At 43.9% G+C, this 25,786-nt stretch overlaps 1 protein-coding gene across 1 annotated transcript in view; it reads right to left on the minus strand.

Moving 5' to 3' along the window:
* Positions 1-20,249, minus strand: part of PARM1 (prostate androgen-regulated mucin-like protein 1) — a 110,542-nt gene extending 90,293 nt beyond the window's left edge. Inside the window, exon 1 of the mRNA XM_040481164.1 lies at positions 19,962-20,249. Coding sequence (XP_040337098.1) covers positions 19,962-20,004 — 43 coding nt within the window. The 5' untranslated portion in view covers positions 20,005-20,249. The remainder of the gene's footprint in view (positions 1-19,961) is intronic.
* Positions 20,250-25,786: the final 5,537 nt, after the last annotated feature.

The raw sequence follows: 25,786 nt of genomic DNA on the forward strand, positions 1-25,786 counted from the left end.
TTAATCTTAATTGTTTTAGAAAAAAAAAAATTCAAAGCTTCTAAAGCTCTTTACTCCTAGTCTCCTGGGCACTGATGTTGGGTCCCAAGCTGTTTGACCACACTGCTTTGGCAAAACAATGGCTCTCCCTGGGATTTTAAAAATATAATGAGGCTGTTCTTTTGCTTTGTAACTATTTATCTCAGCATGGACTCAGTTCTCATCAAGGAGCTTTGTTTATAGCTTTACATTTTTTTTACTCCTTTGAGAATAACCCAAATCAATAAAGACTTTAGACAGCAGACCTCTCACTTTTCTTGGAATATTTCTCTTGCCTATATAAGCAAAACTATCTAGGTAATTACATCTCCTGTAAGAGAAATTATACTTTTTCCGGGGAAAAGAATTTCAAGTATTGATTTTCACTCTGCCCTATCTGGAAAGCTGTAATTCCAAAACAACATTGACTAGGTAGAACCAAACAAATGTCCATGTCCTACCTAATCAGAAGATGTGGATGTATATGAGTATAGCTATTGAATATACAGATTATCCAGCTTTTTATGGAGACGAAGAGTTGAGTTTTAGATATTACAAAAAATGCACGAATCCACTGAATATTAATTTTCCCTGAAAAAAAACATCTTTTCTCACATTACCTGGTCTCCTCCTTCCTAAATTCTTCTAATTATTTTGGTAAGGAAGGACGCAAGTAAGAAAGAAGGAAAACACACATCCCACCCACAAATACACCGGCAGAGAAGTGAAACAACGCCCTCAAATTTGCCCCATGCCTCCCAAACAGCATACATGCTACAAGTCATGCCATTATTACAACATTCCTGAAGCATCTAGAGTATTCTCGAAGTTAAGCTGGCTGCATAAGCAGAATTGCTATTGCTTAGTGCAACCCATTCTGTGATCTAAGGAGAGTCATTAAAAATCTCATTAATTTAGACCATTGGTTTTCAATGAGGCTGATAAGTTTAGAAATATGTGAAAGCATTTCCTTCCATCCCTTTTTTTTTTCTCTCTCTCTCTACTTTTCTTTTATCTTCCTTGTCACAATGTCTGTAGGTGCTACTGTTTATGTAGTGGTCAGGGACCAGGGATGCTGTCTCTTTATGCTATGTCCCCTCCAAATGCCCACAGCACTCTGATTAAAAAACAACCGATTTAAAAGGTCTCAACCAGCCCTCTACAATCAAGGGAAATAGAAGTTAAAAAGTTAACAAGTAAAATAAAAAATACCTGACGCGACTGCAGCTGCTATCTTGAATAAAAAGTTAACTTATAGTTGATTAAATTATTGCCTGCTTCTTTTATCAGTGGGGGGAGTGCCTCTCACGAACATGGCTTAGAAGTGAAAATAATACAGCTGGCATGGGCTGAACCGTGTGCCGGCAAAAAGATATGTGGAAACCCTAACCCCTAGGCACCTGTGAATGTTACCTTAGTTGGAAATCTGGTCTCGGAAGATATAATCAAATCAAGATGAGGCCATACTGGATTAGGGTTGGCCCTGATGCAATATGACTGAGTGACCGGTGTTCTCGTAAAGGGAATCTGGACACAGACGCAGAGGGAAGAAGGTCACATGAAGACGGAGGCAGAGATTGAAGTTAATGCTTCCACAAGCCAAGGAACGCCTGGGGTTACCAGGAGCTGGAAGAAGCGAGGAAAGGTCCTCCCCTTGAGGCTCTGGAGGGAGCATGGCCCTGCTGAAACCTTAATTTCCAACTTCCAGCTTCCACAACAGTGAGAGAATACATTTCTGTTGTTTTAAGCCATCCAAGTTTGGGGTAATTTGTTATGACAGCCCTAGGAAACTAAGACAATAGCTAATCTATATTTATCCCAAACTTGGCAGTTTGGCACAGTCCAAGGGAGCATGCAGTTTGCAGCGGAATGGGGGGAGTGGTGTTTGGGTACAGGCCACTTACTGGCATCTTCTGCTGCCGGGTGACAGAGAAGGCAGGAGCCGGTGTCCCCTCCTACCTGGGAGAGCACACTTTCCTTTGAATACCTCTACCTATGAATCCTTTAAAGGACAATCTTTACTGGATTCTCTTAGCTAAAGGGAAATTTTATTGCATAAGTATGTGCCGCTAAGGGTGGTTGTCCAAAGACAGCACGCTTGTTTGAAAAGCGATTACAATCCTTTCCAAATTTCACGAGCTGCTGTGTGATCCTGTGAAGCAGGCTAACAGGATCTCCTCTCCTTTCTGTGCTTCCCCTGGGACCTTCTGATGTCCCTTGCATTCGTGGAGCCTCTCACCATGCAGCTCCTTACCCGGGAGCTGTCCCAGCTCCCAGGCCACTCTCCACTCCCAAAATGTTTTCGTCCTACAGACTACTAGAGGCTCTCTGCCCTTCTATGTGCCAGTCCATGGCAATAAATAAATTACTCTCAGCTACTCTAATGCATTACTTCTTTTTTTTTTTAAAGTTTTTTTTTTTTTTTTTTTTTTTTTTTTTTTTTTTTTTTGAGAAAGATAGAGCATGAGCAGGGGAGGGCAGAGAGAGAGAGGGAGAGAAAGAATCTCAGTCTCCACACTGTCAGCACAGAGCCCCACACAGGGCTTGAGTTCACGAACCCCAAGATCATGACCTGAGCTGAAACCAAGAGTCAGACGCTTAACGGACTGAGCCATCCAGACACCCCAGTGGTTTACTTCTTCAGAGATCACGAAGCCTTTAATCCTAACTCTAAGTGGAGGAGTGCTGGGGAGCAATGAAGAAGGGGTTTTGGAGTCTTTAAAGTCGGGGCACTCCTATTCCTATAAACATGAGATTTGTAGTCTAAGTTCAGCCGCTAAGGAGCTGTGAGATCTTGGGTCTCCATCTTTGAACTTCAGATTCGTCAGTTCAACCCAGTAAGTCCTGAGCACCTACTGTGTATACACTCACACCTGGGCAAGGGATATGAAGCTAAGACAGCTGTCTTCCTCTCCAAAGGCCGGAAGTCTAAAGGGGTAACGTATGCAAACAGCTGAAGGGGAACTCTGAGCTTACAGGATGAAGAGAACTTTGGCTGGCAGCCAATGGAGTACAGCATTCTAGAATGAGGAACTGGCAGGGTGAAGGGCTGAAGGTAGTGGCGTGTGCTTCCATCCTGGGGAAGACTTCCCAAACAAGAATCATCTATTTGTTTCTGTAGCCTCTCATACCATGAGTACCCGCACTATCTCTCTTTCGTTCTGCCTCTAACTCAGATCTTAAGCCACTTGCTAAGGAGTTTGGACTTGTTTCTGTAAGAAATGGGGGGTTTCTGGAAAATTCTTTATAAAAACTTTGAATAATGGGAAAATTTAATCATCTACAAAAAATGGGAGAGAAGAGTGCAATGGACCCTTATGTACCCTTTGCCCAGTTTCAAGAATTATCAACCCAAAATCATTTTTTTTTTATTTTTTTTAACGTTTATTTATTTTTGAGACAGAGAGAGACAGAGCATGAGCAGGGGAGGGGCAGAGAGAGAGGGAGACACAGAATCTGAAACAGGCTCCAGGCTCTGAGCTGTCAGCACAGAGCCTGACGCGGGGCTCGAACTCACGGACCGTGAGATCATGACCTGAGCCAAAGTCAGATGCTTAACCGACCGAGCCACCCAGGTGCCCCCAAAATCAGTTTTTTTTGTTAACCCCCCCCCCACACAAAACTATTTTCTCTAGGATTTTGAAGCAAATACTAGGCACAGTGGCACTTCTTATGTAAATATAACAGTGTGTATTTCTAAAAGATAAGGGCTGTGGGGCACCTGGGTGGCTCAGTCGGTTAAGCGTCCAACTTTGGCTCAGGTTGTGATCTCAAGGTTCATGAGTTCGAGCCCCATGTCAGGCTCTGTGCTGACAGAGCTTAGAGCCTGCTTCGGATTCTGTGTCTCCCTCTCTCTCTGCCCCTCCTCAACTCATGCGCTCTCTCTCTCTCAAAAACAAATGAACATTTAAAAGGGCTATTGCTAAAAACATATGGCTATGTCATTGTCATACTGAAACGATAATACATTAATATCATCAAATGTCTAGGCAATGATTAAATTCCCAGTTGTCTCAGAAATATCATAATTTATTCTTACAGTTTTGGTTTGATCCAAGTAAGGTCCACAGTTGTGACAGGTCACTGTGTCTCTCTTAAAGTCTCTTTTTCATCGATAAATCCTGCCTCCCCATCTTTCTCTCAATCTCCCTTTTTTCCTTGCAATTTATTTATTGAAGAAACCAATTATGTCTGTCTTGTAGAGTTGCCTGTGGTCAGAAGTTTTTTTTTTTTTTTTTATTTTTTCAACGTTTATTTATTTTTGGGACAGAGAGAGACAGAGCATGAACGGGGAAGGGGCAGAGAGAGAGGGAGACACAGAATCGGAAACAGGCTCCAGGCTCTGAGCCATCAGCCCAGAGCCTGACGCGGGGCTCGAACTCACGGACCGCGAGATCGTGACCTGGCTGAAGTCGGACGCTTAACCGACTGCGCCACCCAGGCGCCCCAAGAAGTTTGTTGATTCCACTTCTGTGGTGTTACTTAACACCCTCTTTGGGCCTCTGTATTTCCTGTGACTTCACAGTTGGATGTGGAGGCTTGATCAGATGTGGGTCCCCTTCAGTGTGGGAAGCCTATTTCACAGGGGATGGTGTACCTTTCCATCAGGAGATATAGTATCTGGCTATGCCACCCTTCACGGTGTTGTCAGCCAGTGAGGGTCAGTGCCAATACTCACTAACTCATTAGGTGATACAATATGGTGCTATTCTATTTCTACCATGCCATCTTCATTTATTAGCTAGGATACCTATATAAAGACAGTCATCCCATCATCTAGTATGTGGTCACCCCATGGGACACAGCACAAAATAAAGGCAAAAATAAGATCAATCAATCAAGAATTTTAATTCTATTTATCTCTTATTTCCCAAAATAACAGCCTCCTCCAAGGGAGACCAATGAAGCTGTGTGCTGTTACTGTTTTGTTCCGGTATCACAATTAACTCATGAGTTTGAACAATGTGATCCAATCCACTGCAGTTACCTTACTGACGTTCAATTTGTTCCATCTTTGGCCAGTGGGAGCCTCATTAAGTGGTTCTGAGTCTTTCTGACAGGAGCCTGGTAGCCTTTGACAGCATTCTTACTACCTGGTAGAACAAGATATTCTAGGCTCATCTTATGTATTTTCTAACACAGACGTGGAATTCGCCACTTCTCTAAGAAGCCTTCGTTCTTTTTAAAATTTTATTTATTTTTGAGAGAGAGACAGACAGACAAGAGTGAGAGAGCATGTGTGAGAGGAGGAGGGCCAGAGACAGAGGGAGAGAGAGAATCCCAAGCAGGCTCTGTGCTGTCATCACAGAGCCCAAGTCGGGGCTTGATCTTATGAACTGTGAGATCACAACCTGAGCTGAGATCAGGAGTCGGACACTTAACCGACTAAGTCAGCCAGGCACTCCTCCTTTGGTGGAAATGGGGTTTAGCAGCCACAATCAGAGCACCTAGAAGACTCTTAAGTAGATCTAGGGTTGCTTCTCCTCCTTCGGTGGGGAGGAGGCAGTTTGGCCTGGCCTGAATGATTTCCAAAAGAGTGGTGAGAGACTGTGAGAAGGGAAAGGGTGGCCAGTGACCATTTAGGAGTTACTGTGACAGTCTAGGAAAAGACAACAAAGTCCTCGGTCAAGTCTGTAGATGCGGGGATGGGGAAGAGGACCAGAGTCGAGAGAGAAACTTCTGAGACCAAATTTACATAGTCTGATTTGGCCATTCAAGACAGTAGGGGCTAAAAAAAGATGACAGACCTGGGTTCAAAGCCTAGCTCTGTCACTTATCAGCTGTGTGATTACTTAACTTCTGAGACTCAGTGACCTGAACTACAACATGGGATCGGTACTGTCTCTCCCATGGGGTTGTTAGAGGAGGATTAGATGAAGTGGCAAAGGAAATCAACATCATAGTATAGTGCGATACCTACTAAAACTAAAAATTACAAATGCGAAATCTCTGCCTTATACTAGTATGTTTATGAGCCTTATTTGGAATACGAAGGGGTTGCCGTATATGCTCATGGGCTGTTAGTAATGGATGCTTTCACATTTGTTTAAACCACATTTTATTGATTATTTTATCAAAAAGATGATATAACAAATTTAATGTTGCTGAAGAAAAACAAATCCTATATTCTTTGCGGACTGTTTTTCTTATTTGATGTCTAAGATGACAGATTTCATTTTAGAGATGCCTAGAATAATGTTTTCGTTTAAAATTGCTCCCAAGGGGCGCCTGGGTGGCGCAGTCGGTTAAGCGTCCGACTTCAGCCAGGTCACGATCTCGCGGTCCGGGAGTTCGAGCCCCGCGTCAGGCTCTGGGCTGATGGCTCAGAGCCTGGAGCCTGTTTCCGATTCTGTGTCTCCCTCTCTCTCTGCCCCTCCCCTGTTCATGCTCTGTCTCTCTCTGTCCCAAAAATAAATAAACGTTGGAAAAAAAATTTTTAAAAATAAAAAATAAAAAAAAAAATAAATAAAGTTGCTCCCATAAGTGACAAAAAAATCAAAATCAAGATATTAAAAGTGAATGAAGTATCTGAAATACTGATCAGTTAAGTCAGAGTTTTTTAAAATACTGAGACAGTTGTTCTGATCAATGATTTATGTAGCGTTCTGGTTTTACAAAATATAATATTACTTTAAGTCAATTCCTTCCCAGAACCTTCCCTGCCCATTACGTCAGTGATATCCTGTAAACCTTCTTGAGGTTTTTGCTTTTCTAAGATATAGTTTTTGAAGGCTCCATCAGAAGGATTTCTGAATCAAGATTTTGAGGATAAAAATAGCTATCCAGCAGTTACTATAGCCACATTAAATGTTGATAAAGAGGAATTGAATTATTGATACTATCTTTACTTTTTTAATTGTGAAGGTAATACAAACCATTTAAAAAATTTCAGACACAACAAAAGAGCATAAAAAGCAATACTGATCCAAAGCCCACCTGCCAGAAATAACCACTGGATTCTTCTGAATCATTTTCTGTGCAGGCACAGACATAAAAATAATGCTTTCAATATTGCATCACAATGTACATTTATTCTGTAACTTGCTTTTCTGATACAATTGTGAAATATAAAGTGACAATTATTATTTCAACAGATCGTAACCATTTAATGTGTTAGTACATAAATAAACCAATCGCCTCATTCATCCAAACACTTGCTTGGTATTACGTGGCTGAATGAACCTTGAATGTATGCTAGCTTAATGGATTAGTGCTTTATACCTAGACATTTACATTATTTCCAATGTACTAACATTTTAATTATTTTTGCCAACATATTAATATTTTTACAAGTTCTTCACCAAGGGTTGCCTGGGTAGCTCCGTTACACAGCTGACTCTTGGGGCGCCTGGGTGGCGCAGTCGGTTAAGCGTCCGACTTCAGCCAGGTCACGATCTCACGGTCCCTGAGTTCGAGCCCCGCGTCGGGCTCTGGGCTGGTGGCTCGGAGCCTGGAGCCTGTTTCCGATTCTGTGTCTCCCTCTCTCTCTGCCCCTCCCCCGTTCATGCTCTGTCTCTCTCTGTCCCAAAAATAAATAAAAACGTTGAAAAAAAAAAAGTAAAAAAAAACAAAAAACAAAAAACAAACAGCTGACTCTTGGTCTCAGCTCAGGTCTTCCTCTTGGGGTCACGAGTTCAGCCCCATGTTGGGCTCTGCAATGGGCGTGAAACCTACTTAAAAAAACTACTTAAAAAAAAAAAAGTCTTAACCAAAACAAACAGAATCAAGTCTGGGCCAGTAAGAGACACATTCTTGTCAATTTCTGTGTCTATTTATAGTTTCCACAATAAGAAAAAAAAGTGTGGGGGGGGGCAGCTTTTAAAAACTGTTACAAAACAAGAGACAATAATCCCTTACTGACATTTCATTTTTTTTTTAACAAAAATTTGGCTGTAAATTTCCTAATCTCAAAAATCACATCTCTCCCTCTTTCTGATAACCCTCCAAACTGGAACGGTTCTCAGTGATGTAATAATTTTTGCTCCTTCGGCAGCCACATTTGTCTTCGAGATTTGGGGAAACTTGTCTTGTGGATGCATGTTCCTTTCCCTTCCTTTATTTAAAAAAAAATTCACTTGAGGGGGCCCCTGGATGGTTCAGGGGGGTAAGCATCCAACTCTTGATACTGGCTCTGGTCATCATCTCAAGGTTGTGGGATTGAGCCCCGTGTTGGGCTCTGCACTAACAGCACGGAGCCTGCTTGGGATTCTCTCTCAAAAGAAATAAATAAAAACTTTAAAAAATGTTACTTGAATAGCTTTATTGAGATGGACTACACAAATATAAAATGATGCAGCTACTTTCGAAAACAGTCTGACAGTTCCTCAAAAATTAAGCCTAGAATTACCATAGGCCCTGCTTTCTATCTCAGTTGGGGACACGGTCTTTCCCAGAGCGGGGAGGTGGGGGAATGGTCACCTGTCGTCCAGAGTCACGCCCACACCCCCAGAGACAGTTCCCTGCTGGTCCTCCAGCATCGGGGCAGACTCGCTGTCCTTTGCCCCTCCCCAGTTTACAGTCAATGCTGCGACACTTCAAGGTGCCTGGGCACCTTCCCGCCTCAAGAATGGGCAATGGACCTCACTGGTCAAGCAAGGCAGGTGTTTTTTTGTTTGTTTGTTTGTTTTTTAATTTTTTTTAACGTTTTATTTATTTTTGAGACAGAGACAGAGCATGAACGGGGGAGGGGCAGAGAGAGGGGGAGACACAGAATTGGAAGCAGGCTCCAGGCTCTGAGCCATCAGCCCAGAGCCCGATGCGGGGCTCGAACTCATGGACCAGGAGATCGTGACCTGAGCTGAAGTCGGACGCTCAACCCACTGAGCCACCCAGGCGCCCCAAGGCAGGTGTTTTTAATGCAAAGTGTCATCTTTTCTATTCTTTGGTTTGTTTATAGGTTGCGCTTCAAGTACAATCTTAAATTTTACCATTGCCCCTGAGGCTTCCAGACAAGTATGTGGTTATATCCTAAGCTCCTGTTCTTTTTGGCAGCTGCTATAGAATGAAATGTTTCTATGTGAGCCGGAGAGTTCCATGAACATTTGTTGGATAATGAAGCTGAGGGATATGCCAGCCTGGGTGATTTTAACACCAGCCCTGTCAGGGGGTGTCAGCCCCGCGGGTCGGTAACACGTGCTCCCCGGATGCAGGTTTGATTTAGTCAGGGCTTTAATCACTTCCATCCATTGCTTGGACTAAAACACAATTCATATTTCAGAATGACCAGTGAAGGCAGAATGCAGAGTCTTTAAGGCCAAGAAAACTCCCCATTCTGTTCAAGTTTATTAGTAAATAACTTATGCTCTCAACACTCAGCATCTGAATTTACTTAGCTTTCTCAAACTTCAGACTCAAATTACTTTTCACCATCGGGTTGTTTTAAGTTATTCAGAAAATTCTCAAAAATGTTCAAATAGTGGAGGTATCTTTATCTTTCTAGCTGAGCTCAAAGGTGACATTTTCTTTCTTTCTTTTTTTAATGTTTATTTATTTTGAGAGAGCAAGCATGTGCACGTGCAGGGGAGAGGCAGAGAGAGGGGGAGAGAGAGAGAGAGCAGAGCCGGATGGATGCAGGGCTCCATCCCACGAACCATGAGATCATGACCTGAGCCGAAATCAGGAGCTGGATGTTCAACTGACTAAGCCACCCAGGTGCCCTAAAGGTGACATTTTCTTTTTTTCTTTAATGTTTATTTGTTTTTTTTTTTTTTTTTTTTTGAGTTAAAGGGAGAGAGAGCATGAATGGGAGGGGCGGAGAGAGAGGGTGAATCTTAAGCAGGCTTTGTACCATTAGCGTAGAGCCTGACATGGGGCTCAAACTCACGAACCAGGAGATCATGACCTGAGCTGAAATCAAGAGTCATATGCTCAACCCACTGAGCCACCCAGGTGTCCCAAGGTGACATTCTCTCTCTCTCTCTCTCTTTTAGTTGGGGAAGGAGGGAGAGAGAGAGAGAGAGACAGGGAGAGAGAGTGGGGAGGGACAGAGAGAGAGACTGGGGAGGGACAGAGAGACAGGGAGAGAGAAAATCCCAAGCAGACTCTGTGCTGTCGGCATGGAGCCCAACCTGGGGCTTGATCTCAGGAACAATGAGATCATGACCTGAGTCGAAACCAGGTCAGATGCTTAACCGACTGGGCCACCCAGGTGCCCCCCAAGGTGACATTTTCTTAATTGGCCAGAGAACTTAAGACATTTCAGCCATTTTAAAGTGACATCCATGGGGGTGGGGGGGGGTGGGGAAGGCTTACATTTTTAAAAGAAGTGTTTTGTATGTGCATAGCTAAAAAAAAAAAAAAAAAAAACAACACCTGATTTTAAAGCTTAGCTTTTGTAACCCTCAATGAAAACTAACGGCTGACTCATATTTTTTAAAAAAACTAACTGGAAACACTAGACATAAGCACCTGATAGTAAGTGAGTTTGCCAATGTCTCCTTTTTGGGTGATCTAAGGTAAAATTTGAATTAAGTCTTCATTTTGGCCACCCTCAAAAATGTATTTTAATCATTCAGTTCAACAAATATATTTTGGGCACACCCTAAGTGCCACATAGTATTTAGCACTGGGGATCCTACAGAAAACAACAGACAAAATCCCAGGGGGGGCAGGGATGGGTAAGGGATGGAGGGAGATAGACATTAAAGAAAAAGCAGAGGGAAAGGCAGTTAAGGGTGCTGGTAATATGGTATTGTGAGGTGCAACAGGCTGTAATTTTTAAAGTGCTGGTCAGGAGAAATCTCAGTGAGAAGGTGCCATTTGAGCAAAGATTTTCGTGAGGTGAGGGAATTAGCCATCTGGAGAAAGGATGCGCTAGACAGAGGAACCAGCCATCGAATGCTTTAAGAAAGCCAGTGTGGCTAGCGTGGGATGAGCGAAGAAGATGCAGAGGCCCAGGTCCAAGGATGAATGTCGTGGTGGCTCGTGGTGGTCTTAATGGCCACGGTAAGGACTTGGGATTTCACTCTGGGTGCAATGGGAAGCCACTGTAAAGCTGTGAATAGAATGATGACGTCATCTGATGCATTTCTATTGGATCAACTGTTGCTATGTAGAGAAAAGACTTTAGGAAGGTAAGGGCAAAAGTTGGTTGACCTATGAGCCAGCCACCACAATATTCCAAGAGAAAGAGATCGTAGTTCACCCAGAGTGAGAGCAGTAGAGGTGGCAAAGGGTGTTTGAATTCTGTATCTATTTTAAAGGTAGGGCAAAAAGATCCTGAAGGATTGGATGAGGGGCGTTGAGAGAAAAAGACTCAAAAGATTTTCAACCTGACTCAAAGAGGACTCGTGATTTTCAACCTGAGCAGCTAGAAAGTTGAGTTGCCATTAATTGAGATGGGGAAGGCTGCATTTGGAGCCTTTTGGTGGAGGGAAGTCCAGGAGTTCAGATTTGGATATGCTGGGCTTGAGATGACTATTAGATGTTCAACTATTGATTTTCTTCTGACCAAGTCAAAATTCATCATCCTCAAAGAATGCAAATTCTTTAAGGGTAGAGTTTTGTCTGTATTGTTCATTGACGTATCTTGGACAGAGTCTTGGACAATGTTTAGTATATGTAGGTTATTAATTAAAAATTAATTTAACAAATATCTGTGAAGCACTCATTGTATGTCTCATTCTGTTCTACATTCTTGGAACGCAGTGGGGACAAAACGGCTAAAATTCTTGCCTCCTGCAACTTACAACCTAGGGGTGGGGGGCAGGCAAGCCAATGAAGTAAAATAAATTAAACCTACTATATGTTGGCATACCTGCCTCATACACATTTGTTGAATATTAACTAACATGGCACTCAATCCAGCAAAGGAGGAAACTCAATGTATATTATCATAACTCAATGAGGGGGAAAATTGAGATCTTGGGAGTTGGCACTCTATGCCAGCCTGACTTATGCCAAAGCCCATTCCACTGCACCGTGTTGCTTCTCACAAATCCCTTCCTCACCTGATAAATTTCAGGGCTGTGCTTCTCTTCCTATAAGGATTTAAAGGGGATTCTGTCCAAAATAGGGCTCTTTGAGGTGCAGGCGTAAGATGGCTGCCGGGAAGTGCACACCCTCGGGCCACTCAGCCCTCCTTACTGGATCCGAACCAAGCAGCAAATTCCTCTTGACATCTTGAAGCGTTTTCTCCCTCTACTTACCCTTTTACAATGCTGGGGTACCTTACTTACCTGCCATTAAATGCCACCGCATTGTTTTACCTGAAAGGCTCAATTTGCAACCTTTCACAAACCCAAAAAGGTATACCAATCGAAGTTTTACATTCATATAAATTTGAGGAGGAATCTCTTCTCCTCCCCCATCAAAAGATGAAACCTGAGGCATTTTCCATTCCCAGCAGTGGCATAAGGGTTGGGGGGGGTGGTTTGGTCTTCAGAAGCTCCAAATTATTTTAATTATTACGCCCTATCACCACCACCCCCACCAACACATTCAGCCATCTGATATTCTCTGTCTCATGCAAGGGACCACCCCCAGCCTCTCCCATGTAGCCTATGTAGAAATTCTGGAACAGCCATGATCCCTTCCTACTGTCCAGTTCTGACCCAGTTTTCACATGTAATCTGAGGTCACACTTACTTTCCCACCAACATTTCCTAGAATGTAAATGACGAATGATCATTTATCCTTCAAAACTGATAATTCCCTCTCTTGCTCGGGTCTGTCTGAACAGCTCTTCAAAAAGGAGAATTCCAGAGCTCTCGCCTCCTGAATGCTGTCCCCATTACCCCTGTAATTTTTAAGACAAACATCCAGGGTTCCGTTCCTCATCAGCTGGGTGATGGCCATATTCATCTTGATGTTGCCTCTCAGGCAGCATCCGTCGATAGCAAGGATTCCTGACTGGCAGAGTGTGCCCGCCGATAACTTGCCTCTTCTCCCCAGCCAACAAAGAGGTGTTAGGGCCACCAGATCCTTTACGACCTTCTGATGAACAGATGGGCATCTAGATTCCCTTGTGTTCTCATTCTCAGATGTGTTGAAATCCTTTCATAATCTGATATAACTTGACATGTTCCACGAACTCAGTAGAATGATGGTGTCTTAAACATTTCCCTAAACACGTATTGACAAGGCATTGTAGTGAATAAAGAGAGCATTCACTATTTGCATAGTGAATAAAGAGGGCCTCCTTTTATCCTGACAATGATTGTCATTGTTCTTCCTAAAGAATCCGAGTTATAGTACAAAGCAAGAATCATATAGCATGGAGTGTTTAACAGTCAAATAAATGTTCCACACCAGTATAATGGTATCTGTCTGTTGCCCATATGCGGGATCACAAAAGCTTTTCTAACAGAAACTGAAAAGATTTTCTAAGAAGCGGACAGCACCGGTAATAATCCGATGTCACAGATACAATAGTAAGTGAGCAAACTCTGTCATTAATGAGGTTATGCTTCTGGACAACACAAAACTGGCAAGGATATTGTAATTTAAAAGGTAACATATATTTTCATCACCCCATTCAACCATGGCCAAAAAGCAAAACAAAACAAAAAAATCAAACAAAATCTTCTCCCCTCCAATTCTTTTCATGTTCAACACCTGCACTAGAGTTCCTCTGTCCTTATTTATTCCCTCATAAAAAAGTAAATTAGGTGTCAGAATTTGGAAGATGTTATCATCAAAGTATTCTACCGTTCATCTTATTTTGTACCCTATAGACATGTTTTCTAAATACCACACTGGTAACTTCCCACAATGGTTTTCCGCGAACAGTTACCTATTCACAGATTTTGCCTTAGGTATAAAAGGTGCAAATTCCCACCACAGTCCAATTGCTTCAGGTTGTTGTGTTGTTGTTGTTGTTGTTGTTTTTTCCAATTTGCCTTGAAATTCTAATATGCTGCTTGAGGCTCCATACCTACAGATTTCAAGTATTCCAATAGACCTATACGGCAGGAATTATGTAAACCTTATATAATTAATATTTGTGAGATGTACGAAGATCCTGGCACAGAAGAAAGCATTGAAATCCAAAGCTATTCTCTAACTTTCTTTTTTAATCAGTTGCCAGCTGGATTCTAGAAGGCTTCTAGTTCCAGCTCTCAGGCAAGAACATTGCTACCATTTAAAATACGTATACTGTTGTGTGTGTGTGTTTTTTTTTAAAGGAACGGTACAGGAGGCTAAGGTAATAGAGCCTCAGGAAGGCTACAGAAATCCCAATTGTTCAAAACCACATAACAGTGCTATCCTAGAGACAGCTGCTCTTAAATTTGTCTTCCCAAGAACAGACTGAAAAGGTACAGGACAACTAATGCTAGGTGAGGTGGGGTTCAAAATAGAGCTAATCCTGTATCAAACCCCTTGTTTAGGTGAACCGCAGATGAAAAGCCAAAGGTAGGGGTTCTAGATAAAATACGGGATGCCCAGTTAAATCTGAATTCGAGATAAACCGCGAAGAACTGTTTAGTTTAAGTGTCCCAACTATTATGAGGGACATACTTAGAATACACTGTTTATTTGAAATTCAAATCAGACTGGGCAACCTGCGTTTTTATTTGCTAAATCTGGCAGCGCTAGCCAAAAGAAAACTAAAACAGCTTATTTTCAGTTGACATTATACCACCCTGTACCAATGAAAAACATAGATGGAAAGAATTATGTAATTGTCTGTTTTGTTGTAATGATTTCTACATCACTGAGACCTTGGCAAAGGTCTCAAGGTTTATAAACGACATTAAAACAGGTAAAAGACAGGTGAAAGAAACGGGCTACTTTGGCATAAGGATTATGACGAGCCCTTAATGATCTACACATCAGGAAATCTGATGTTCCATGAATTCTGTCATTTAAATAATTGAAGCTGTGACGAAAAATATAAGTAATGCCACACATAAGTCCGTTGTATTTTATAGTCACCCCACTTGCACATTCACCGGACGACAACCTATTAGCCCTGCATTTCCAAGTAAAAAGCAATCATTGCCTAAGGCACGCACTCACTACCTGCCTACCTCTTTTCAGAATTGCCACTGTCTTCTAAATGAAACATTATTTTTTCCCAAACAACTGCTTCATTCGGTATCTTATTAGCAAAGCAAATATTTGATTCCGAAACTAACATGTCCAACTTAAGTGACAGATACTTGCAAAAGAAAGCAACCTGTTGTAAAGGCTATGGGTGTTAAGACAGCCAATCCCTTTTGAAAGTATTTTTAAAATGTCCATTGGTTCCAAATTCTGTGGCCATCTCCTCACCTACCCACCCCCGCAGAGAAAACTCTTGCTTAAGAATGTCTGATCAAACATCAGACATTGGCCAATATTTTCCTTATGAAAACACACAATTAAACCTGGCCCAAATGCTCAAGGTAAATTAGAGATCAGACCATTACTGATGATTTTGGGCTTGAGAGACAGAGAGAGAGAGAATGAAAGAGAGCCATTCTGGATCATTCAGATAACCATGAGCTGCCTATTCCTAAGTTCTTGGATCTGAATCATCCAAAATTTATGGCTCTAGGAATCTGACTTTAAGGTTTAGCTGAGTTGGGCTTCTGAAACACACACAGTTTGCAAAAGGCTTTGTGGAAGAAATACAGTCCTTCATGAGACTTGACTTCTATTCGTCACAGAGCATTTTTTGGACTGTTGTGCTAAAGCTGAGAGGACACATTATTAACCTTTTCAAATTAGGCATTTAGTAGGCTCAGTTGAATATTTTCTTAATTTGCACATTAAGGTTTGCCAGAACAGCTGGCACTGTGCTAGGATATTAGTTGAGATCTTTGATTTACATAGTCTAAGCACAAGCACAGAAACTCTATTTCCGAGAGGGGGACGTGATGGGTAGCAATCGCTAGTAAACTTTATTTACAAGAGTAATAAAAACAACAGTGGCTAACACTTATTCAGTGCTTACCACGTCCCGGGCACTGTAGGTATGTTCAGTCACTTAACAGTTTCAACAACCTTATGAGGTTTTACTTTCCCAATTTTGTAGAGAAGAAAACGCAGAATGGTTCAGTTTCTTGTCCTAAATTACACACTTAGTACGTAGTAAAACTAGCTTTGTACCTAGGCAATCTAGAATCTTCCCGCTTACCACTTTGCAACACTGCCTCGGTAAAGGTATCAGATAACAATGAAGAGCTTCCTCCTTCTCAGGTCAGGTTTCATGGGAAGGAGGTGTCACTTCTTTGTGCTACTGACTTCAGGGGAACAGGAGATAACCAGGCTAGAGGACCCTGAGCAACCCGTCACCCCCACTCCCAGACAACCACGGATAACCTCACTGTTCTTAAATGTGTGTGCATTTTTGGTTTCTTTTTAATAGGTTTATGATATGATTTATGATGAGGCTTTCCTATGCTTATGATAAGCTCTTGACCTATATATCAGGATCGGCAGTGAGAACACAGCCATAAATGTGTAGGGTGGGGTTGCCCTTCCAGGATAAGGACATTCTAGATGTTAGTCACCTGGAGAAGAGCTACCTGATAAGCCCAGAGCACAAACAGGATCTCTAGCTGGTGGGCGACTGCAGTCTAGCTCTCCTGGTCTTGACCACCAAAGGGCAACCAGTCGTTGCCTAGGGCAACCTAAGTACTGGGGTAAGATATGATAGTTTCTTGGCAGAGAGAGCAGGGACAAACAAGGCAGACTCTCCAGGACAGCAAAGTAGGATCATGGGGTTTGTGTTTCTTTTACCTGTGTTTGCTTCCCTTTTGTCCCCCTTGAGTGTTGGAAAAGGGCTTTGTAAAGTTCTAGTATATCTCAGATGTCTCAGTGAGGAAGTTTTTTTTTTTTTTTTGCAGGGGTGGGGGAGAGCGCAAGCAGAGGAAGGGCAGAGAGAGGGGGACAGAGGATCTGAAGCGGGCTCTGCACTGACAGGCTGACAGCAGAACGCCCAGTTTGGGGCTGGAACTCGCGAACCACAAAATCATGACCGGAGCAGACGCTCAACCAACTGAGCCACCCAGGTACCCTTGAGTGAAGAAGTTTTTAAACAATTCAGCCATAGAACACCAAGAGGTGGCAATGATGGTGGTGGGCAAGGAGAAGAGAATCCAGAAGGGAGAGGGAAAGGAATGAAGATGGAAACTTCCTGCACCCTGCCATCCTCCCTCCTTCCCTCCTCAGTTCTGCAGCCAAAACGTGATGGTGCCAGCTTGTATTTCAATTTGGAGGCAGGACTCCCGTGTGCCTTGTACAGAGAGATGTTTGAGAATGGTCTGTAAAATACCCTTAACAGTTTATGCCACAGTCAACTTTGAAAGAACTGAAGATGGTCCAAGCTTTCTCTCTCCCTTCTTTTTAAAATACAAGTGAGTAAGTGTCAAGATTACTTTTGTTGACAATGCCCACATATCTGCAAGTGTCCAAGTGTCCTAAGTGCTATGAATATACCGAGTGGATTTACTAAGCTACAAAATGTCCCCTGCCGAGCCCCATTCCTGGCTCAAGAAGGTATCACCTGAAGAATTTTACTGGAGGGGTGAAAAAGAAGGAAGAGGAGAAGGTAGAAGAAGAGGAGGAGAAGTTGGAGGAGGAGGAGGAAGAGGAGAGGAGGAGGAAGACTAGAGGAGAACACAAAAGTAGCAACTACTGGGTGAAACTAACCAGAGCTTCTCCAGAGGAGCTGGGAGAGGAGTCACTGAAACATACATGCCACACTCATTTCAGGAACCCTCACCCCTCTCTCCTTTACTGCCGCCTCTATTGTTTTTCCTAGAAAAATGCTATTTTGGTTTCTGAAAACACCCTACTTTGGGATGCAAAGAATCACATGAGGTATTTATGCCAATTTTTATATTATTTTCCTGACAACTAGCTGCAAGTAGCCTCCCCTAAAGAGATTCCTTCAGATGGAAGGTTGAAAGACATGCAGAAACGTTAACTATGTTTCCAGGGTCAGGAGAGCCCCCAAACTGGGAGGCTGTGGCTTTCTCCCTTCAGAAGCACCCCCCACCATGTGTACATGGATGGGGATCAGGCTACTCTGTGTGTCCACCATACCTCTCTCTCCACTGATGGACAAGGGCAATAGTCTCACCTCCGGAATAGCTGGGCTAAACTCTAAAACTGACCAAGAAAAAAAAATGTTGAGTTCCTTAGGAAAAAAAAAAAAGCTACAATACACTGCCTAGTAGGGTTAATCTGGGTAGTGCCAACTGCCAGAGCTATCAATAAAAATTAAAAAGACAATGGAGCCCCTGGGTGGCTCAGTCATTGAGCCTGACTTCAGCTCAGGTCATGATCTCAGGGTTCTTGGTTCCAGCCCCTCTTCCGGCTGGGTGTTGACAGCTCAGAGCCTGGAGCCTGCTTCGGATTCTGTGTCTCCCTCTCTCTCTGCCCCTCCCCTGGTCACATTCTGTCTCTCTCTCTCTCAAAAATAAATAAACATTAAAAAAACTGAAAAAAAAAAAAAAAAAAGACAAGCCACAAGCGAAAATTAGGAAACAAACCTATCTATAGGCTCTACTGGCTCACTCAAGTTTTTCTGAGCTTTGAGCTTCATGAAAAGATTCCTAGCGAGGAGAAAAGTAAAGGCACCTTTCATGTCATTTCGTAAACACCTCTTGCCTGGAGTGGGGCTGGAATTGCCTCACATGGCAACCCCGTGGTTTGGGATGGTGGCTGTTACACCTGCTAGGATCCTGGCGCTCCCCGCTGAGGCTGTGTAGCCAAAGCGCCCAGAGTGTTCCGGAACCTCCGCAGACGCGATTGCTAACCGTGCGGATACCAAAACGAAAGGTTTTCTCAGGCTTTCAGCAAGTCGAGAAAAACAAAAACAAAAACAAAAATGAAACAAAACACGCTATACTCTCAAGTCTGGAAACTTTTCCTGAAAATTGCACTCTCTTTTGTGAGCTGTCAGGAAACTCCTGGCTTCTTTTCCAAGGATTGTAACGACCGCTGCCCACAATTACAGGAGCCCAAGCGATTCAGGAGGAAAAGAATTCACGGACTATAGGCAGCAGTCAAATCGGCTTGTGCCATATGGCTTTGGAACATTCTTATCGAAACATGCCGGTGTCCGCGTACTCCGCTGCTTGTTCCACTGCCACCTTATCCAGAGTCAGCTGTCCCTTGTCCGGCTGCATTTTCTGGAAAAGCTGGGTACCCAGCACCAGACTGAAAGCGTTGTTTCACTGTACCCCGGCCCCCACTAAGCCGAGCTCAGGCCTGATCCTCTCTCCACAGCCCCTGCCAGAGGCCGCGGTCGGTGGTCCCGAGACCCGCGAGACGCGCGCGGCGAAGACGTCCCGAATTGGTGTCGGGGGCGGGGGGTAGTTTTAGCCAACTTAACGGGTTGTGCCACGGTTTCTCCCCTTTTGGGGAGGCTCCGGGTCACGGGGTAGAATTGCAACCCCAGGTTTGATCGCGAGTCAGGCAGCTGCCGGTGGGGCTGTTAGTGCCGCATCATCCCCAAGTGCACCTCCTCAGAGACGCGGGAGACCGGAGAGCAGAGACCGCCAAGTCTCAGGGACCGCAACCAGACCCGCCGCGCGCGCAGCCACCGCTTAGAGCCATCCAGATGCCATCGCCCCGCTCCCCCGCCGCTTCTCCCGCTTTCTCTTCCCTCCCAGGGTCCAACCGCCTCAAGAAGTCGGCTGCCCGACTCTGGCAGGGTGTGCTCGGAGACCCGAAAAGCCTCAAGTCGCCATCAGTGTCGCCCACCAGGGTTCGAACGCGTCGCGCAGCCACCTGTTCCACAAAGCCCCGAGTTTGTGCGGGCGCGGGCTGCGACGGCAAGGACCCCGTCACCCCCTCGGTCTCGCACAGCCCAGGCTCTCCACAGGCTCACACCACCCCAAATTCAAGTGCGCACATACCTTCGCGCAACTCCGGAGGCTCGCGCCACTCGGGCCGCCCGCGCGCGGTGACTTACTTCCCGGTGTCCCCGCTCCAGCCCCAGCCCCAGCCCCGGCCGCCGGAGCCCCTCCCGCGCCCGGCCGCTCGGGGAGGACGGCGCCCCCAAATACCTGCCGTGAAGATGCAGAGAGCGAAGAGAGTCGTGCAGACCATGGTACCCGGGTGTTCGGTGCCGAGCTCCGGGAATGACCGAGCGCTCCGGGCGCGTACGGCTCCTCCTCTGCCCGGCTGGCTGCCGCGGGAGCCGGGAGGCGAGGGCGGCTCTGCGCGCTCAGCCCCGGCGGCTCGGGCTTGTTCCTGCGGCTGACGGAGAAGCCAGGCAAACGCGGTGCGGCTCCGTCAGCTGCGTGTGCTCCCGCGCCGGGCGCGTTTCTGCTCCATCCCAGCCGCCCGAGCCGGGGCCGCCTCTGCCGCCGCGCCTGCCCCCGCCAAACCCCTCCCACCCGGGCCCGCGGCGCTGACAAGGCCACCCCCTGGCCTCCCCTCTCCCGGCGCGCTCGGGTCCCGGGAGCCCCGGCCCAGGGCGGCCTCTGCTGGACAGACTCGAGTTTTGAAAAGGTTTAAGAGTCTAGCACGGTGCTGGGAACTAAAGGGATGCTGAGTGTGAGCAGATCTCTGCCCTGGGGAGTTCATCTCAACTTTTCTCATGAATGCTTACAACAGGTGACCATATGCCACCTTAGGCGTCAACCCGAGGAGCCAAGACCCCACTATTGCGTAAGAGAATACACATTACTTTCCTGCGTGCAGGTTACACCCTCATGCGCATTCAACCCCACTGCACTTCCTGCTGCCTGAGCCAGGATGTCTTTTATCCTATTCAGCTTATTACCAGAGGAAATAACACTAAGGTCAGGTAACAGTGATCATGGGATCACTGAGCCAGGCAACCTCCTAGGTGTGGTATCATGACTCCTTCCAACAATCTTGTGACATAAGATTGCTGCTGTTCCATTTTCCAGATGAGAAAACTAAGGCCTAGAGAAGAGAAGTAATGCACTCAAGGTCACATAGCTGGTAAGGGCTGGGACCCCATAATTGAACAGTTTGTGCACCGGGGTTATAAAAACAAAGGCTGACATTTCCTGAGTGATTGCCGTGTGCTGGGCAACTGTGCTGCACAGATATTAACTGTGTGAATTCTCACAACAGTCCCTTGAGGTGGGCACTATTATATCTTCGTTTTCAGGGGAGGAAGTGGAAGTACAGGGAGGTTTAAGTACTTGTCCAAGATCACACAGCTAGCCAACGGTATGGGTAGGATGTACCCGCACCCCCATCCTCTGTACTAAACTTGGTTTTCAAACCCCAAGGTTTCTGTATGTTCTGTATGATCAAAGCTGACCTTGCACTTAATCTTCCCCACCACCTTAGACTTGCTTGTTTCTCACACCTCTATCAGACCAGATGCCAGATCATCTCTAATATCTCTGTTGTTATGAGCCTGCTGGTCCCCTAGTCACCAGAGCTGGAAAGCGGCTGGAATTAATGAGCCTTCCTAAAGAATTAATTTGCTCAGGACCATTAGTAGCGCTGGGGAGCAGCTTTCTTTTCCTGTGGCTTCTTTTTCCTGTACTCAGGTTTCATTTTCTCACTTGTTTGGGTCTTATCACGGTATCTGTGATGACGTGCATTCCTCTGCCTGACCCCACCGTTACCACTCGTGCAGCTGGTCACACCTTCCACAACCAGATGCAACTGGGCTCAGAGGTTTGATGGTTTGTTTTGTTTTACTGGGATCTTTTTTCTTGGTTAATTGATTGATCCTTGTTGGAATGAGAAGTAAAAGATACCACAACCGGGTGCCTATCCTCTTTCCTCCTCCCTAGCCAGAGAACCTGTAAATTCAATTTGTTAAACATGTTTTCTGAGTGCTTTTGACCTTGAGGTTTTTCCAGTTTCTGGTGCTCTCTACATGATTATGAAAAATTTCCACATCGGCGCTGTGGTTGTCTTGGGGGCAAGGATCATACACAGGTGAATTTTATATGTAAAATAAAACGTGTATTTTTGTATATACATATTTCTTCTTTATCTTATTTATATATAAAATTTATATAAGGCAATGATGCCTTTCAAGGAGGGCCATTTCAGTAACTAACTCTGTGATAGAAATAAATGTTTTTCAAAATCCCTGTACAGAGAAAAATATTCGATTGGATTTCAGCAAAACTTTGACGGAAACCCTCTGGGGCACAAAGCATGTGTGACTCCAGCTTTGATATCTAAGATGATGGTTTGGTACCCAAAGGATGGTGATTCCCACGTCGGAATCAGTTAAAATTTCCAAAGCTTTTCATTGTATATGGAATAGAGTTGAAAATGGTTTTGTCCACTAAAATCAGTCATTTTTATTAATGGTTAAAACTTGTAATTTATTAATTTGGTGAAAACATATTTGATCGCTTACTAGATGCCAGACCTCATGCAAGGCTGTGGGAATGTAATAGGTTGTAAGAGTCAGGGTAGGCCAGGTTATGCTGCTGTAATAACCCACCCTAAAGTCTCAGAGGCTTAAGCAATAATGATTTATTTCATGCTCATCAACGTCTGCTATAAATCCAGGTCGTTTCCAGAGTAGCTATCCTCTACATCGGGGAACTCAGTGCTATACCCCCATGTCAAATCCTGCTTCCACAGTCACCGAGATAGAGAAAGGGAGAAGCGGAGACTTAAGTGAAGCCTTTCCATCTTCTACCTGGAAGTCGCATGCACTTCTGCTCATATTTCCTTGGTTAAAGCAAGTCATTGGCCATGCTCAACTTCAGGAAAGCAAGAAAGCACAATCTTCTTCTTTGCCCAGATGGAGAGGAGAGCTAGAGAGCAGGGGAAAGTTGTGATGTGTGCCACAGTGCTTCATTGTCTCTGCCATCAGGAGCTTTTGTTCTGGTAGTGGAAAGTCAAACATCGAATGAACAATCATAAAAATACATGCAATAACTTATTGTATTAAAAATGGTGGGGAGACAGAGAAATGGGTGAACTGTTTTTAATTTTTTTCTTTAAATAAATAGAATTTTTATTTTTATTTTTTAATTTTTTTTTTCAACGTTTATTTATTTTTGGGACAGAGAGAGACAGAGCATGAACGGGGGAGGGGCAGAGAGAGAGGGAGACACAGAATCGGAAACAGGCTCCAGGCTCTGAGCCATCAGCCCAGAGCCTGACGCGGGGCTCGAACTCCCGGACCGCGAGATCGTGACCTGGCTGAAGTCGGACGCTTAACCGACTACGCCACCCAGGCGCCCCAATAAATAGAATTTTTAAAGAGTTTTGAAATATATGCAGTAGCTTATTATATTAAATTCTATAAATAATAATACCCACTAACATTTATGGAACTTCTGCTATGTATTAGGAATTGTTCCAGGCGTTTTATGTACTACGTTTAAACTTTGTACTGCATAAGGTTATATGAACTTTACAAATAAAGAGACTGAGAGATACTAAAAGAGACTGTAAGTGTGAAGGAAACCAAAAGATGCTATGAGATATTCCACCAGGGGGACGTGGACTCCTCAGTGGGTCCAGGAATGGAATTTGCATGCAACTCTTGAGTCACGTCTTATAGCAAAAGCCAGTTTCTTCATAGAATTCTCTTAGTCCCTTTATAATACTCCAGTGGGATAAAATCTAAGATAAATCTGCCTTTTACTGGCTTCCACTATTTTTTGATCACTGTTAAAATGAATTTCTAAGGTTGTAGGCTTTCAACATCTTATGAAAAATTGCCCTTGGTTGACTGAGTTTTCGACATCCTGAATTTATTATAATTTACAGATAATATCAAATAATATAGTTAGGTAATACAGAAGTGTTAGCTTTGGGCCCTTGGATTCTTCCCGGCCTGGGAGAGACAGAATAACTTGGTTGAGAGAGCAGGGTGAGGCAGTACGTGCAATGGTTCGAGGCTGGGTTCTGATGTCTATCTAGCCCATGGTCCCCGAAGGCTGGATTCTCATCTGCTTTCTACCATCTACTAACTGAGTGACTCTAATTACTTGGCACCGCTATATCTCAGTTTCCTCCTGGCATTATTGGGAAAAGTAAATGGATTATATAGGTAAAAAAGTCTGCATGTTCTCAGTGTGGATCAATGTTATCTATTATTAGAGGAGAAACTTTGGTGGGGGGTGCATTAAAAAACATTTGTGGATCTAAAGTACAAGAGCAAAACGTTACTGCCTGCTACGTTTATTTCTTCACACATTCAGCTGTGGACTGGGCTTCTGCCTTCAGAAATCCCACGCTGCTACAACTGGGTTGCAGGGGAAAGGCTCTTAACCTTCTGTGACAGCCCCTCCCCACCTCACCCTCTTCCCCAAAGGCAGGAATGCAGCAGCCTCCAGACACTGATAGCTTTTGTCCCGGTTTTATTTCTTTTCTCAAATTGGATTGCAAAAAACGTCTCCATGGGCTCTGCTACGTTTCCTCACATCGCTTTGCTTTTCTCTTCTCAACTCCCTATTTCCTCTTTTTAAATATTAATGACAGAAAAGAGTAAAAGCAGTTATGCTATGTGTAAAAGTGTAAATTTGGAACTTTGCCAAGAAATATTTGCTTGAACAAGAGCGATTTTAAAAGGGCGAGATGAAACATGATTACTTCCCTCATTTAAATACAATTGTTTGAAGCCACTTGCGCTCTTTGAGGACATAAAACCACATGTCACTAATTTTTATTTTAATTAAGGAGGAAGCCCTTAAAATATTTCAGGAAGACACTGGCTTCTTGGAGGTGATGCACATAATGAGACCTCTTATTTAAACAAGTCTAAAACGTGTTTGAGTTGATGCTGGAGACCTGGATTATTAAATAGAAGTAAAAGATAAGTCACATATGTAGTTTAAAAATTTCTAGAAGTCTGATTTTAAAAAAGGAGAAAGAGGTGAAATTAATTTATTAAATGTGTTTAATAATATGCTTTATTTAACTTAATATCTCTAAAATATCATTTTACACGTAGTGAATATAAACATGTTAATGAGATATTTTACATTCTTTTTTTCGTCCTAAGCCTTCAAAACCCAGTGTGTATTTTATACATACATAACATCTCAATTCAAACCGGGTGCACTTTGAAAATTCAATAACCTGGCGTGGCTAGCAGTTATCATAATGGGCAGTGTGGTATAGAACATCGATTGGCCCCGCGCATTACCTCATGATATATCCTGTGAAAGTATGAAGCAGTGCTTGTGGGACTTTCTTAACTGACAGTGGAGTAGTTAGAAGTCTAGGATTTGCTTATTGCATGGCCTCTAACCCTCATTAACCTCTCGACTCTCAGTTTCCCCTTCTGTGAAATGGAGATTATGCAGGGTGCCTGGATGGCTCAGTTGGTTAAGCATCCAGCTCTTGCTTTAGACCTCACAGTTCATGGTTGTTTGTTTTCTTGTTTTCCCAATGTTTACTCATTTTTGAGAGAGAGAAAGATGGAGTGCAAGCAGGGGAGGTTGCAGAGAAAGAGGGAGACACAGAATCCGAAGCAGGCTCCAGGCTCCAGGCTCCAAGCTGTCAGCACAGAGCCTGAGGTGGGGCTCGAACTCACGGTCGGCAAGATCACGACCTGAGCCCAAGTCGGATGCTCAACCGACTGGGCCACCCAGGCGCCCCCACAGTTTGTGGTTTTAAGCCCTGCATCGAATTTGGGATTCTGCTTGGGGATTCTCTCTCCCTCTCTGTCTGTCCTTCCTTGGCACATGCCTCTCTCTCAAAATACATACATACATACATACATACATACTTATAAAGAAATGGAGATGATGATAATAATAATGATATCTTGCTTCAGAGGATTGTTGTAAGGATTAAATGCACAGAGGGCATTTAGAACAGACCCTAACAGAGGGTCTCAATAAATGTTAACTGTTACAGTTGGTAGGAATGGTTATGATGATAATGATGAGAAATGATTATTAATAGTAAAATCTTT

Source organism: Herpailurus yagouaroundi, unplaced genomic scaffold (genome assembly GCF_014898765.1).
Source record: "Herpailurus yagouaroundi ecotype Mexico unplaced genomic scaffold, PumYag 28, whole genome shotgun sequence".
Taxonomy (NCBI): domain Eukaryota; kingdom Metazoa; phylum Chordata; class Mammalia; order Carnivora; family Felidae; genus Herpailurus; species Herpailurus yagouaroundi.